The sequence below is a fragment of the Meleagris gallopavo genome, chromosome Z (genome assembly GCF_000146605.3).
Source record: "Meleagris gallopavo isolate NT-WF06-2002-E0010 breed Aviagen turkey brand Nicholas breeding stock chromosome Z, Turkey_5.1, whole genome shotgun sequence".
NCBI lineage: Eukaryota > Metazoa > Chordata > Aves > Galliformes > Phasianidae > Meleagris > Meleagris gallopavo.
The window spans coordinates 54331823-54345985 of NC_015041.2; the positions used below are offsets into that span (position 1 = coordinate 54331823).

Sequence of the window (14163 nt, forward strand, 5' to 3'; positions counted from 1 at the left end):
TGCAGTACATTGATAAGATTATTGTGTGGGGCAACACAGCAAGGGAAGTTTTTGAGAAAGGAGAGCAAATAATCCAGATTCTTCTGCGTGCTGGTTTCGCTATTAAGCGAAGCAAAGTGAAAGGACCTGCTCAGGAGATTCAGTTCCTAGGTATAAAGTGGCAAGATGGCCGTTGTCACATCCTGACAGACGTGATCAACAAAATCACTGCCATGTCTCCACCCACTAATAAGAAAGAGAGAATTTTTTCTGGGTGTAGTGGGTTTTTGGAAAATGCATGTTCCAAACTACAGCCTCATTGTAAGCCCCCTTTATTAGGTGATGAGGAGGCAACCATGGGTGGCTTGAAACATATGCAGTACCCCATGCCACTGCCCGAAACACCATATTAGGTCTTGAGAAACAAGTCCTATGGTGACATGGCACTCCAGAAAGAATTGAGTCAGATAATGGGACTCATTTCAAAAATTCTCTTGTAAATGCTTGGGCCAAAGATCATGGCATCGAGTGGATTTATCATATCCCCTGTCGTGCACCAGCTTCTGGTAAAATTGAATGCTACAGTGGGTTGTTAAAAACCATGTTGAAAGCAATGGGTGGCAGAACACTTAAGCATTGGGAGAAGCATTTGGCAGAAGCCACCTGGTTGGTCAATACTAGGGGATCGATCAGTCATGATGGTCCTGCTAGCTCCCTTCATACTGTCAAGGGAGATAAGGTCCCTGTAGTACACATAAAGAGCATGTTAGGAAAAGCAGTTTGGGTCTTTCTAGCTTCTGGGAAGGGCAAACCTCTTCGTGGAACTGTTTTTGCCCAGAGACCTGGGTCCACATGATGGGTGATGCAGAGAAACGGGGATTCAATGTGTACCACAAGGGAATTTGGTGTTGGAGGAGTGCAGTCAGTAATTCCATGTGTTTATACATAGGTTTGTGTGTGCGTGTGTTTAATGTTTGGTAATTGTTGTTTGTCTGTATATATTAAGTATGATGTAGTGATGTAGAATAAGGGATGGAATGTCATGGTTTTGATGACATATGACATATGGTAACCAAACTTTCTGTACTAGCCCAAATTATCTTCTTTAGAAATACTTTCGTATATTGTTTCCCTCCTCATTGCTTGGGGTGCAGCAGAATAATTTTCCCCCATTCTTCCCCCACTAGCATAAATGCAGACTGTCTTAATCATGTGAGTAGCTATTTACCCATGAAGAATCACTTTAGATTTGCTAAAATGACAGTGGTCTCTTCTAATTGTGTCATCATAATAGCACCAAGAAGCAAATAGGTCTGAAGTGGTGTTTTGTAACCCTTATGGGTTTTTGAAAATATTTTTGGAATACTGAACTTGATTACACATGAATTTTTGTTCTATTCATGCACACATTAAGCTACACACTAAATGAATGATTCCAAGCTGCTTAGGTAGTTCTTCAGCAGCAAAACATCCTTGAGAAAACAGTCTCCTTTGATCTGCTAGCAGTTGTACAAACAAAACAAAACAAAACACACAAAAAGCGCTTCAATTACGATAGGAAGTTTGCTACAGAGAAATGCAATACAGTTTTTGAGCAAGAACATTTTTCTGTAAACATCAAAATGCATTGTGCAGACTGGCCATAAAAGCTTCTGAAAGCCATATTAACTGCAACTTTGGAAAAGAAAGTAATTGGAAAAAATGGAATTGGGTTGGATGCATTTGAAAATACACAAGTTATCTGAGCTATGAGACCTCCTCCTGGAAAAGATCAACACATTGCAGGATGAGTTAAAATAGAGGTTGGGAGGAATGTAATGAGTTGTGTGTTTTTTTTTGTTTGTTTTTTGTTTTTGTGTGTGTGTTTGTGTGTGTGTGTGTGTGTGTGTGTGTGTGTGTGTGTGTGTTTGTTTTTTGTGTGTTTGTTTTTTGTGTGTTTGTTTTTTGTGTGTTTGTTTTTTGTGTGTTTGTTTTTTGTGTGTTTGTTGTTTGCTTTTATTTGTACAAATTAAGAACAGCACTCTTAGCAATTTGGTATCTTTATACAGCCTGAAGCATCAGTTTTGGTCCCTGAAACTGCAGCAGAATAGATGTCTGGCATATATAAACTCTTAATTGCTTTTATCATCTGTAATTCCAGTTCACGTAATGCATTCATTCTCATGTGCTGCTTGAAGTTATCAGTGAACACCAATGCAGTGTAGATGATCCCCGAGGTTTGCTCAAGGTTAGTGTCTATGCCTTATGAAGTTTGTGTTTAACCTTCAAAATGCCTTTGGCTGGAGCCTAAGTGTGTCATTTAGGTTGTTAACTCCACAGCAACTTACGTGTGTGCACCACAGGTAAGATAAATGCTGTAGTATTGTGAGGAACAGCTAGCCAAGCAGTTGTCTGGAAGATCTGTCCATTTATCCTTCAAGACGACAAGACCTGTGTGTGCTCTGCTCTTCCAGCTTTTTGCCTGTGCTGCAGCAGAAGGCTGCTGTATGACTCTCTGCAGCAGAGGTGAATCTGTGCTTTCATGAGTATAATGAAGCTCTGCTTCTGAACCCAAAAGGGTCACATTGCCCAAAGCACAACTGATCCAAAAGGATTTCAGTAAGGAAGGCAAGCAGAGCTGTCCTCTGCTGTAAAATGAAAACAATGTATTGTCTGCTGCTCACTGTAACAGCTGAAGGACTGCCCAGCTCCTTAAAACTTTTAGCAATATTCTGTGGAAGCATACTCCAGATAGGAGTACAAGCATCTAGTTCCCGTCTGGTACTGCCTGCTTTGGGCAGGACTAGAGAAGCAGTGAGGATGCTTCTGCTGTGAGTCAGATTATGAAGAATTAGCAAAGAAGTTACAATTACTGCCAGACTGTTGTCTGACCAACAGCAACTGGAACTCAGCAGAGGCAGGGAGATGGCTTTTGTGGAGGAATGTTCTGTGCAAGCAAAGGGCGATGCTTGAAGACTCCAGCCACTTGGAAGAATGGTGGCCAAAATGGTATTTCTATGATGTTACAAACCTTCCTAGGGAATGAAAAGGGTCCTTTCCCAAATCTCAGGAATAGGCTATTTTATGTTAGTAGGAAGTAATTCATCATTCCAGCTCTGGAAGTGGGTGAGCTCTGCAATATTTCATGCTGCTTGTAAGATCTGAGTGCTCGAAGACATCTGTGGAACACTTTGCTGAGGATCAGCATTTTGCTTTCCCCATAGTGCGGCTTTAACGGGTCCTGGGGGCAAGGCTGCTTTGTTCATGGTATATGGGGCCACAGGTCAATTTTGTTGCTCTTGAAAGCTGTCAGGAAAACAAAACATCCTTCTTTCTGAAATATGAATTCACAGGCTTCTTTCTGTGATCTGGACAGATAAGTAACTCATGCCTAGCATTTCTTTCCACCTGTCAGACTTAAGCGCGCTTTTTTAGTGAGTGCAGAACTAGTGTGATTTACGTTTTTGTGGATGTATAGCATGAATAGTCCTCCATTTATCACAAATTAAAAGCAAACAGGTTGTTGTTTGGAGACAGATGTAGCTGCTCTTTAATGAGCACAGGTGCCCTGTTGCTTCCCATTCATTTGGGTTATGTTGGTAGAAGGAGATAACTGCGAGTTTTGGTCCTGAAATCCATTTCTTCCCTGTCTAAGCCCATACTGTTGTACCCTTACCATCTTCCTGCTATCAACTCAGTCAGAAGGATACAGTAGAAAATGGGCCTTTTGGTCTGCCTGTGAAAAGCGTACAAATGCTGCTGAGGACTTCAGGGCAAGAAAAATGTTCAGTGGAAAAAGTGAGAACTCTGCGGTGTCAGGAGAAGTCACAGGCTAAAATATCCGAAGGCAAAATAAAAGCTTCATGGGGGAGGGCTTTTTCATCTTAGGGGAAGACAGGAAATGATCCAGAAACTGGAGCCTGATGTTAGGTAAATTAGAGCAGTAAACAACGTAGTTGTAGCAGTCACTAATTACATCACAACCTGAAAGGGTCAGTTCTCCACTGGATTGTCTTCAGACACTGTCCCTATAAGCTGCTTTAGGTAAGCAAGTAATTGCTCTTCATGCAAGGAATATCAGTGAAAAGCAACAGAACCAGAGGACAAAATACTTAGTTTTCTGCTAAAGACTGGGATTTGGGGATTTCTGCATTGGCATTGCTATAGCTGGATGCTACATGGCTGAGATGGGGATATGCATTTCTTTACCACAACTGAAATCTGGTCGACATGTTGCTATGTATATATTACATGCTGTCTTTCTAGTAGGATAATGAATGTCTTTGAATAGAAAACTTTCTTGGGGATTCTTTTTCTAAAAAGGTGCTGAATCTTCCTGCATTCCAAGAGCAGAGCAGAACATTGCTCTTACAGCACTGGAAGCCTTCACTTGAACTTTTTGTTCCTAGGTTCCACATTTATGACACAAACTTTTCAGCAAAAGAATACTTCTCAATATCAGATGTCATTTGGTATAGGATAGTTCTGAGATGCTTTTCTCCTGAGCTGTTGCAAGACAAATATTTCCTGGTTTTGTATTTATGTATTTCTTTTCTGTCCATGAGTGTACTTGGCATTTAGTCTCACTTATTTAGTGTTACTACTTCTTTACTCAGATCCTTTCTTCAGATCTGTTACCTTAAATGCAGAGTAACAGTAACTTGGGTCCATTAGATATAGGTTGTGTTTTCTGTTCAAATATATTAACAATAATGAGAATGCTGAAGCATTTTGTCCTTATAGGACACACACACGCACATACATACATACATTATATATATATATATGACAAGTACACATGTATTTGTATATAGGTATATGTTTTTACATGTAGACACCATCCTGCTCCGTACTCCTGCCTTAACATCAAAATGCTCATCATAGCTCTTTCCCATCATGTTCTGACTGGTGTGTACCTGCTTTGTACTCTTAATCTATATATTGTGATTTGCTTAAAAAATTTTATGCCACATTTTCTCACAGGCCTTAGTAAACAGAAAGGTTAAAGCACAGCCTGGCAGTTTGCTTAATTTCCCATTGAAGCAGCAGACAGCTTTTCATTTCTCTGATTTCCCTCGTCCCTTGGATATTCTTAGCTCTGCTTTCATCCCAAGCTGTCCCTGGACAAAACACATGAAGTCATGCTGCTGTCTTCTGTAAAACCCCACAATCTGTAGCCCCCAGCACTCCTGATTTTATCTGCACAAAACAAAGCTATTCTGAAAAAAGTCATCCTATTGCAGGACCAATAGTTGTCTTTAGTGTGATATGTTTTTTAACAAGGTTTTGATTAATATTTCAATCTGTGTGCTCCGAACTTGTTGATGACAGAAAGAGCTTAGGTATTTTTCTCTCCGTTTCAGACCTGTACCAGAGAAGGAAGCAGCCTTGTGTGGAAGGCTGAGCAGGAACAAATGTGCCCAAAGTTTCCTATCTTTTCCTGACAGCGCAGCTCAGAACACCTGTCCTGACAGCTGCATATTTGCTTAACTGACTTAGTAGTGCTTCTGCTTTTTAAAACATCAGGTAATGTTAACATCCCTCAAAAAAAAGGAAAAAAAGAAATTTGAACTGACCAGGCACATACTGCTTATATAAAATGATTTTTCTTCAAATTTTATACTTTCTAAATCTGCTTTTGCTTCCATTTTCTGTTTCTTTTGACTTAACTGCACAAAAATGTTTTTGTTTTGGGTTTGTTTTTTTTTTTTGCAAGCTCTTTGCTGTGAGAGTAGTATTATGTCTGAGGAAATGACTGCAGTAAGCCTTTCACATAAAAACATTTTGTATACTTAAAAAATAAAATTGTCAAAACATTGAAAGAAATTTTGTCTGCCAGTGCTTGTGTGTTTCAAAACATGTTCTGCTGTAGGAGACAGTGCAACTGGTAGAGACCAAATATATTTATTTACTGATGGTTTTGTCATGCTGTATCCAAATAAAAAGGCCGTATGGCAGCACCACATGATAAGAAAGTTTGGTCTCTGAGAAAAATAATGAAAAATTGGAAGTATTGATTCTCCGGTTTAACTCTGTATCTGTAGGTGGCCTCTTGTCTCAGAGGCCGAGTGCGGAGTCTTGACCCTGGGGAGGAACAACTCTGCCTGGCACCTGCCTGGAAGCAGCTCTGCACGGAAGGCCTTGGGATGCTGATGGATACAGTAAGTTGAACATGAGCCAGCATTTGCCCTTGTTGCTAAGAATCTTGACAGCATCTGGTCTGCCACTACAGAATGTTCATTATGATTGGACCAGATGATCTTGCAGTTCCTTTCCAACCTTCTGATTCTATGATAAAGTACTGCCTGCAGGATGAGGCAGTTGGTCCTTGCTTTCTGCTCAGCACTGATGAGGCCACACCTGCAGTCTGTCCTGTTCTTGGCTTCCCAGTACAAGGGAAACTTAGACATACTGGAGAGAGTCCAACACTGGATGACCAGGATGCTGTGGGGCCTGGAGCAGCTCCTCTTGAGGAGAGGCTGAGAGTGGGGCTGAGGCTCGGAAACTCATTGGTGTCCATAAATCCCTGAAGGAAAGTTACACAGAGAATGGATCCAGGGTTTTTTCAGTGGTGCCCAGTGCCAGGACCAGAGGCACTGGGAACAACTGGAAAACAGGAGGTTCCATCTGACCATGGGGCAGCACTCTGTGCTGTGTGGGTGATGGAGGTCTGGCACAGGGACCCAGAGATTGTTGGGTCTCCTCCTGGAGATCTCCAGAAGCTACCTGGATGTGGGTCTGGGCACCCTGCTTGGGATATGTCTGCTGGAGCAGGGGATGGACCGTGTGCATCTGGAGGTCCCGGCAAACCTGAGCTATTCTGTGATTCTGTGAAATGAGGTTTTATAACAAGGCTACAACACAGGAACCTATGGAAAGATTTAGCCCCAGCAGTCTGTCTACCTATGTAATGGAAGAACATAAGTTAATCATAACAAAAAAACTGCTGGGAACACAAGCAAACCTTGCTCAGTCACTTGACTTATGGCAACATGCTTCCTCTCCCCAGCCATGCAGGACTTACCACCCTGTCCTCCATTTGGCTGTTCAGAGACTTTCTCCCCTCAAAATCCTCCCCGCTGTTCCATGGCAACCCTATTTTGGGGAAGTTCCCCGATGTCATGTGAGAGCAAGCACAAATAAAACAAGGCAACAGAATACTTCAGCACAAACATTCCAACTCTCCTTTACACCCTATGTTAAAGTTACTTGAGATCCCACAGCATCTTTAAGTCTATGTCCTTCCAGTGGAAAATCAGATGCAAGGGAAGGGTGTAAGCTGAATGCTGACAGATGCCTGCTGGGACATGGATTACAAAAGCTGAAAGGGGGCACCTGACAAATACGTGCTCAATTGTGCCTGTGTTTTTCTCTTAGGCAAGCCCCTGCAGGATTCCTGTTCTGGTCCTGCTCCTTCCCATGGCTTTTCTTGCCCATTCAGTGAGTTAGTACTGATGGCTTGCCCTGGCACCATCCTCCTTTTTACGTGTATTTCAGTGATAAATACCAGTGTTCTACACTCTGTGCACATGGGAAGTTTGTGAGCATCAATGCTTATTTAGTTCCTCCTGAATCAAGATGAATGGATTTTGGTTAATTTTAAAAAGCAAAGAAACTTTAATTGAAGTATCTTTGATTAAGTGATATATGTATTGTGTCATTTGATACAAAATACAGTCCCAAAATGAGTGAAATACTGGCTTTAAGCTCGTGTTGCAAGCCATAAGTGAGCAGCACATCCCTCACTGATGAACACAGCACTGCTCCATTCCTGTTTAGGTTCCTGACCTTGCAGACATCTCTGTTGTTTTGTGTCTTTTAACTGTAAGGGTGCTTATATCCCATACCATGCTGCTATGCTATAACAAGCTTTGGGCCTTCTCTCTGCAGGCTTGTTTATATGGACAAGGGCAAAAGGATTTTTTTTTTTTTTGCAATAAGAGCAGAAGTACACATGCTTGCTAGCTGCAGCAATGAGCAGCATGAGAGGAAATGTGTTCTGATCCAAAAGCCAAAATAGCACGCTATTCGGGGAACTAAAATATTTGTCAGTTACACTAGTAGTTGACTCGCAATGAAATTTCCCCCCGTGCACTGACGTTCCTTTGGTTTAATAGCTACATTGCGACACCCATTACTCACACAACTGACGGTTATGAACATCTGACCTAGACAATTCAATACTGCTCTCTGCTGTGTGGTAAGAGTTATTGGAAAAATACTAAATTTAACACACTTTCTCTGTTACTTTCATTACCCGGACAGCATGCTTCAATGTGTGCATCTTTCCCTCTTCTGACCAGCAAACACTTTCATGGTTATGGGAGAGATCTCTGGAGATTGCGGAGCCCTTCTGGGATTTGTGTTCAGGGAGTGGGTAGTTAAATATAATATCTCAGTCAGCCTTGCAAAAGAAAACTGAAATTATTTTAATCCAAGCAGTTTTCTGAATTTTGATTGCAAAGAAATGCAGAATGATTTTATTTATCCTTGAGTCCTTGTGACCTTCTTTTTATTATTATTATTATTATTATTATTATTATTTTCGCACTTAGTGAATAACACAACGGACAAGAGAAAAATACAGAACAATCTCCTGAGCTCGTAGAAATTGAATGCTGTCATTATTATGATGCTCCTTTTATTCATCTGCAGTGGTTAAGAAAGACTTGATTGTTTGGAGCATTTCATAGCACTTCAAAATTATTGCAGAACTACACATTTTGTATGGTGCCTCAATTTATTAGTGACTTAAGCATCACTGCCATGAGTTTTGTGGGGCTTTCAGTTGCACCATTTGCACAACTAATAGAACACCTGTGATCTTTCCTGGTGGATCCCACCTGTCCATGTGTTGATGCTACCACCTGTGAGACGTCATGCTTGTGCCAACATTTCTGCTTATCAGGAGATGCTTGCATAGCCCTGAATGTACAGGGAGGGATCCTTGCAGCACTGTCACAGAGCAGGTATAGAATTTAGGGAGCCACTTTGCTGTGCAAAGAGGGTGTACTGCATCATCACATGCTCACAGACTGTACAGTTTGCAAAACTGACATCAGAAAAAAGGCTTGCTATTGGAAAAAAAGCATCCTAGCATATTTAGAAAAAAGAAGGACGTCACTCTCTTACTAACACTTATGGACATGAAATTAGTTTGTTATTCAAAGTGATCCTAGGTATTCTAAACTGTCTCCTTACACGATGGCATGATTTGGTTATTCTGAACATAAATCACAGCTTTCTCTTGTTATTTTTTTCCTTCTTATTTTGCAGAGCAGCATGAAGATAGTTCAGTTTGCTTAGCAATTGCAATTACTCATCCCAGTCAGGCAGGAGAGCAGGAGAGTGGTCATTTTACAATATAGATGTTCTGTCGTAAAATAATGATGAACATTCACATATTCCATTAATATTACATTTCACTTCAGTACAAATTTACACTGTTTTTTAAAAGCTTGATCTTTTTTTGGTACTACATACTTAGAATGACCTGTGAAGTCTTTCTCACACACTGCTTTTGACTTCTGAAATCCACTGTCTGCTTAGTTATGATTGGGAATAAATTGCATTTTGTCTTCTGAATGAGTATAGCCGGTCTGAATCCCAGTGCAAGTAAGTTTTCTGTTTATCTCTTTGGGGATATGTACTCTTTTTCACCTTTTTTCTTCCTGTACCCTCAACACTTGGCATTTATGTGACCCCCTGGTGGAGGTGCAGGACCTGTAGAGAAGAGGAGAGAAAAAGTGACTTGAAATCAATGAGATCTTATTGTTGAGGATAAATGGTGAAGGCTCCTGTTCTGGTTGTTCCAGACTGACTCAAAAGTCTGCCTTGCAACAAGCCAGAGCCACCCCTCTTCTTCTGGACTGTTCTAATAAACACAAGCTTGTGGGCTTTATCTGCTGCAGTCTCCTGGGTACATTTTCTGTCATTTTTCATAGCATAATATAATAGCATAGTAATCTAAAGTGCAAACTCCCTTGCATGAATGAATGTTCCTTGAATGAACAGGGACACCTAGAGCTAGAACAGGATGCTCAGAGCCCCCTCCAGCCTGACCCCGAGTGTCTCCAAGGATGGGCATCCATCACCTCTGGGAAAACAGTTCCAGTGCCTCATCACCCTCACTGTAAAAACTTCTTCCTTAAATCCAATCTAAATGTCCCCTCTTTTATTTTGAAACCATCTTGGTTTCAACCAAATGGCTTCTACCCAGCCTGGTTTTAAAGACTGCACACTGGTGCATGAGCTAATAAATTAACCAACTAGCTAACTAATTAATTAACTATCCAACTAACTAGCTAGCTGAGGTGTGGCAGTGCTACCTTTATGCCAATAAGATTCTGCAGCCTATGCACAGGTGAAGGTGATGGTATTTCTCATGTGCTTTACGTTAAGCATAATTAACTATGTTAACTATGCTTAATTGAAATATCTTTAATTAAACATAATTAAGCGTGTTCAGTTACTAAACTGAAGATGCTTTTCATCAGACTAAAGTGTTGTTCAAGAAGGACATAATTAATATCCTTATATTTCTGTGCCTATAGTCACAATGACTTTTAGCCAAGTCATTTCACACAAGGTCTGACTTACTACAGTAGAAATTCTGGAGGACTAAATTCTAAACAGTTCTAAAGTTCTGGAGGACTAAGTTCTAAATAGCATAATTTCAGCATATTGCACCCTTTTTGAGAAATTATATCCCTAAGCTCTATGTGAGCTCTGAACAAAGCAAGTACATCGGAAATAAAATAAATAGAAGAGTACATAAGCCAGCTTATAGTGGTTTTCCATTAGTTAACAGTGCAGCATAAAAGCAAAGAGCCCTTTGAGAACAAAGAAGAAGATAGTAATATATATTCAGTAATTAAGTAAGAGCATCCCACAAAGTTTTGTGTTTTTTTTTTCTGTCTCCGGAATGGCCAGTGGGAGGGCTGAATTTGTTGGCTTTTTAGGAAAGTATGGATTTGGGAAACACAGAATTTTGTTTATAAATAGATGTAAATAGTAATAACTCAAGTTCTGTAAATGTTCATGTAATCATTTTATGGAGATGTTCCCAGTTTCCAGGGTTCCAATGGCAAAGCTAAGGATGGCAAAGCATTTGGAAATGAAATAGAAAGGATCTGGCCCTCAATAATTGTACGAAAATTTTGTTTTAATAAAATCAGTTTCCTAGCAAAATACTTCGTAGTGCAAGCAATGAGAGAAGCAGCATTTCCACGCACCTTGGGCTGCTGGGGACAGTGAGCAAGGTGGGCTGTAGGCCAGAAGAACCCATTCTTATCATTAGAATTTTCCTGAAATCATCCCAAATTGCTGTAAAAATTTCAGCAGTCATCTTGATGTTTTACTTGACTCGTGGCAGGAGATATCCTCTTTGTCCATGTCATTTTTGTTCAACAGTATCTTAAAGAGCTGCAGCAGAGGTTTGGAACATCACAATTGGAGAAGCCCTCCTTTGTGGCAATATTCTCAGTCTGTTTTCTCTATGTGAATGTATATTTCCAAACTGTGTGTGCGATTTGTGCAGAACTGAAGAAGGGTAGACACTTTATCAGGCTTTCTCTGAATTTTTTTTACGGTGGTAAAGGAAGGTCTTGTAATGGCAAAAGTAACTGATGTATCAATACATTTCTAAATTTAATTCAAAGGCACAACTGATTAAATAGTAGAAGAAAACAAGTTTAATATAAACAATGAATAAGTAATTAAAAAAAGAATTAAAAAATTACTATGGTTTTGATGTTTTCTGTTGTCTTTCTCTTCACAGAGCTGACTTTAAAAGATTTTCATCCATATGGTTGTTAAGTTCAAAAAAGTTAATAAATAGTAACAATATTTAACATGAACTATAGAAAAGAAAATGAAACCTCATGGAAAAAAATGAAAGAGCCTACAACTGAAGCATTACCTTTCATCTGCTCTATGGAACCTGTGGGCTCTGCTCCACACACCATAGGTGAGTTGCCTCCCTGCTTGACTTCCCCACTGCTGTACTCCAGTGCACTAAAGTGTATGTGGGCAGTGTATGATGTCAAAAGGGAACAATTAAAAAGGCCTTTTCACCAAAATTCAGCCCAAATCCCTGAAATGCTTAAAAAAAATAAGTATGTTTCAGGGAGGTAGCAGGTCATGCCTAAACAGATTCTGCTTACTCTACAGTCAGATGAGGATCTTCTCTGAAAGAAATCAGCACGTTTTTTCTCCATGAGGCAGAGAACAGTGACCAGGTTCTTCCACCTTGGTTTCACCAACCTTGCCCAGCTTTTGTCTTCATGAAGATGATTTTACTGATTAGAAATATTAATTTTACTTTACAGCAGTGAAATATGCCTGTTTGAGTTGGGACTCTGCTTTCAATGGCAACATGAACACAGAGGTGACCATGTCTTACGAGGGTTTTTTTTTGAGTACTGCATAAAAATCAGTCTTGAGCTCAAAGGAGAAATGAGAGTAGAGCTATCTTTCAGCTCTTTTGAAAAGTGTGATTAGTCTGACATTTCTCCAGCAACTTCTTCAGAGAGACATAAATTTTATGCAAAATTTAACATCATGCTTTGGAGAAATTAATGGAAAAAAGATTTTGAATGAGAAACTATCTGAGAGAAGAAATTATCTTCAATTTCTAAGTGAGCTATTGTTTTTAGAAGGTCATATCATGGGTTGAGGGAGATAACAGGTCATTTTAACAATAATGTAATCTTCCAATAATGCGCAGTTATTGTTGGAATTGTGAAGATGCTGTCCCTGGCTTTTTAAAAAAGTTATCAACACCTACCAGAAAAGGTTCAGTGCTAGTTGCTGAATTGTGCTAGATATCTCAATATATCACATATCAATACTTTTTTTTATAGATTTGGGTGAGGGATACACTGCCTTTTTCTCAAACAGAAATGACTGCATGAAATTATTTTCTTGGACCAACGGGAATGTTTTTGGTGTATGATTATTACTACAATTCTATTGAGTCTGGATTTTTTCTTTTTGTCAGAACTTTGGCAATACTTAATACTGGACATTATATTTTCAAGTCTGCAGTGCACAATTGTCCTCAGGGAAACACAGGATGGGAATGGAGAATATCAACTGAATTGCTAAGGTCGGTGCCCTGCAATTGAACCACATGTAAGGTGATGTAATTCCTTGAATACATCAAGCCACAGGTCAACTTTTCTTCACAACTCTCATAAGACAGCCCTTTGAGAAGACAACATCTGCGATTATTTTCAAATTTCTCTTCTAAATTTTTTCATGCTTGGTTTGTATTCATTATCTCCTGTGTGTCAAATATTTCCTTTCATTTGCACAGTTTTCTTCACTTATTTTTCCCAACCTTGCTCACATATTCCCAGAAGGCAACAACATTCTCCCATGGTAATGCTTTTGGAAGGCCACAAGGTCCATTTGGAGACTTTCCCTCTGGACTCTGTATACTTATCACTTCTGTGAGGGGCATGAGACAACTGACAGCAATGGTAGAACATTTCTATATAATATGTGCACAGCAGATCTTTCACACTTTTAAAAATCTGTGTAAGCCTTTGTATGGCAAGCTTGACAGCTCTGCAGATATAGAAAATAAATAGATTTCAAAGTTTACTGAAAATCAGTGTCCTTGAGTTCTCAAATAACAATCAGAATACCTGAGTGAAGGATAAATAATACCACAGCATGAAAGGGTGAACTGGCATTTCAGGCTTGGGTTTAAAGAAAGTAAAAATGATGCCAAGGATTTTTAAGCATTTACTTCTAAGCTGCAGTAAGCCTGCAAGCTTTTTTTTTTTTTTTTGCCTTTTTTTTCTTCCTCTGCAATGCCACAGCAGCAAAATTATGACATCTCCACACTTATGTGGGGCATGAACAGGCAAAGAAAGTCCCAGAATTAGGTTGGTTCAGCAGTACCTGACCAGACCGCTGGTTGAATTGTGGAAATATCACTGCCATTAGGAATTAAGTGCTGAGGCTCTGTCAGCTTTCGTAAAGTTCTCTGTGCCATTTGAAAAGGGTACTTGGAAAAGAAGTAGACTAGCTTTTAATTTTAATGTTTGACTAATTTATTTAAATACAACTCTGGTTTGCATTGTTGAACGTGAACAATCCCAGTGGAATAACTTTAAAAAAATTAAATTCTTCTCTTTAATATCAGCTCAAGTATGTGTATATCACTGTCTACATATTAATCTTTTCAGCATTAAA

The 14163-nt window shown here is 39.7% G+C and overlaps 1 protein-coding gene across 4 annotated transcripts in view; it reads left to right on the top strand.

Moving 5' to 3' along the window:
• The window catches only part of TMEM161B (transmembrane protein 161B), a 47918-nt gene extending 34195 nt beyond the window's left edge, over positions 1-13723 (top strand). Inside the window, exons 12-14 of one of the 4 annotated variants that reach the window (XR_796308.3) lie at positions 6003-6119; positions 11738-11926; positions 12959-13723. Coding sequence is in view for 1 of the 4 variants with exons in the window: in XM_010726072.3 (XP_010724374.1) it covers position 5322 (1 nt within the window). In the remaining 3 variants the exon portion in view is untranslated. Of the gene's footprint in view, positions 1-5321; positions 5511-6002; positions 6120-11737; positions 11927-12958 lie in introns of those variants that run through there. The other 3 variants (XR_796310.3, XR_004162224.1, XM_010726072.3) reach the window with 3 other exon arrangements.
• The last annotated feature ends 440 nt before the right edge of the window (positions 13724-14163 follow it).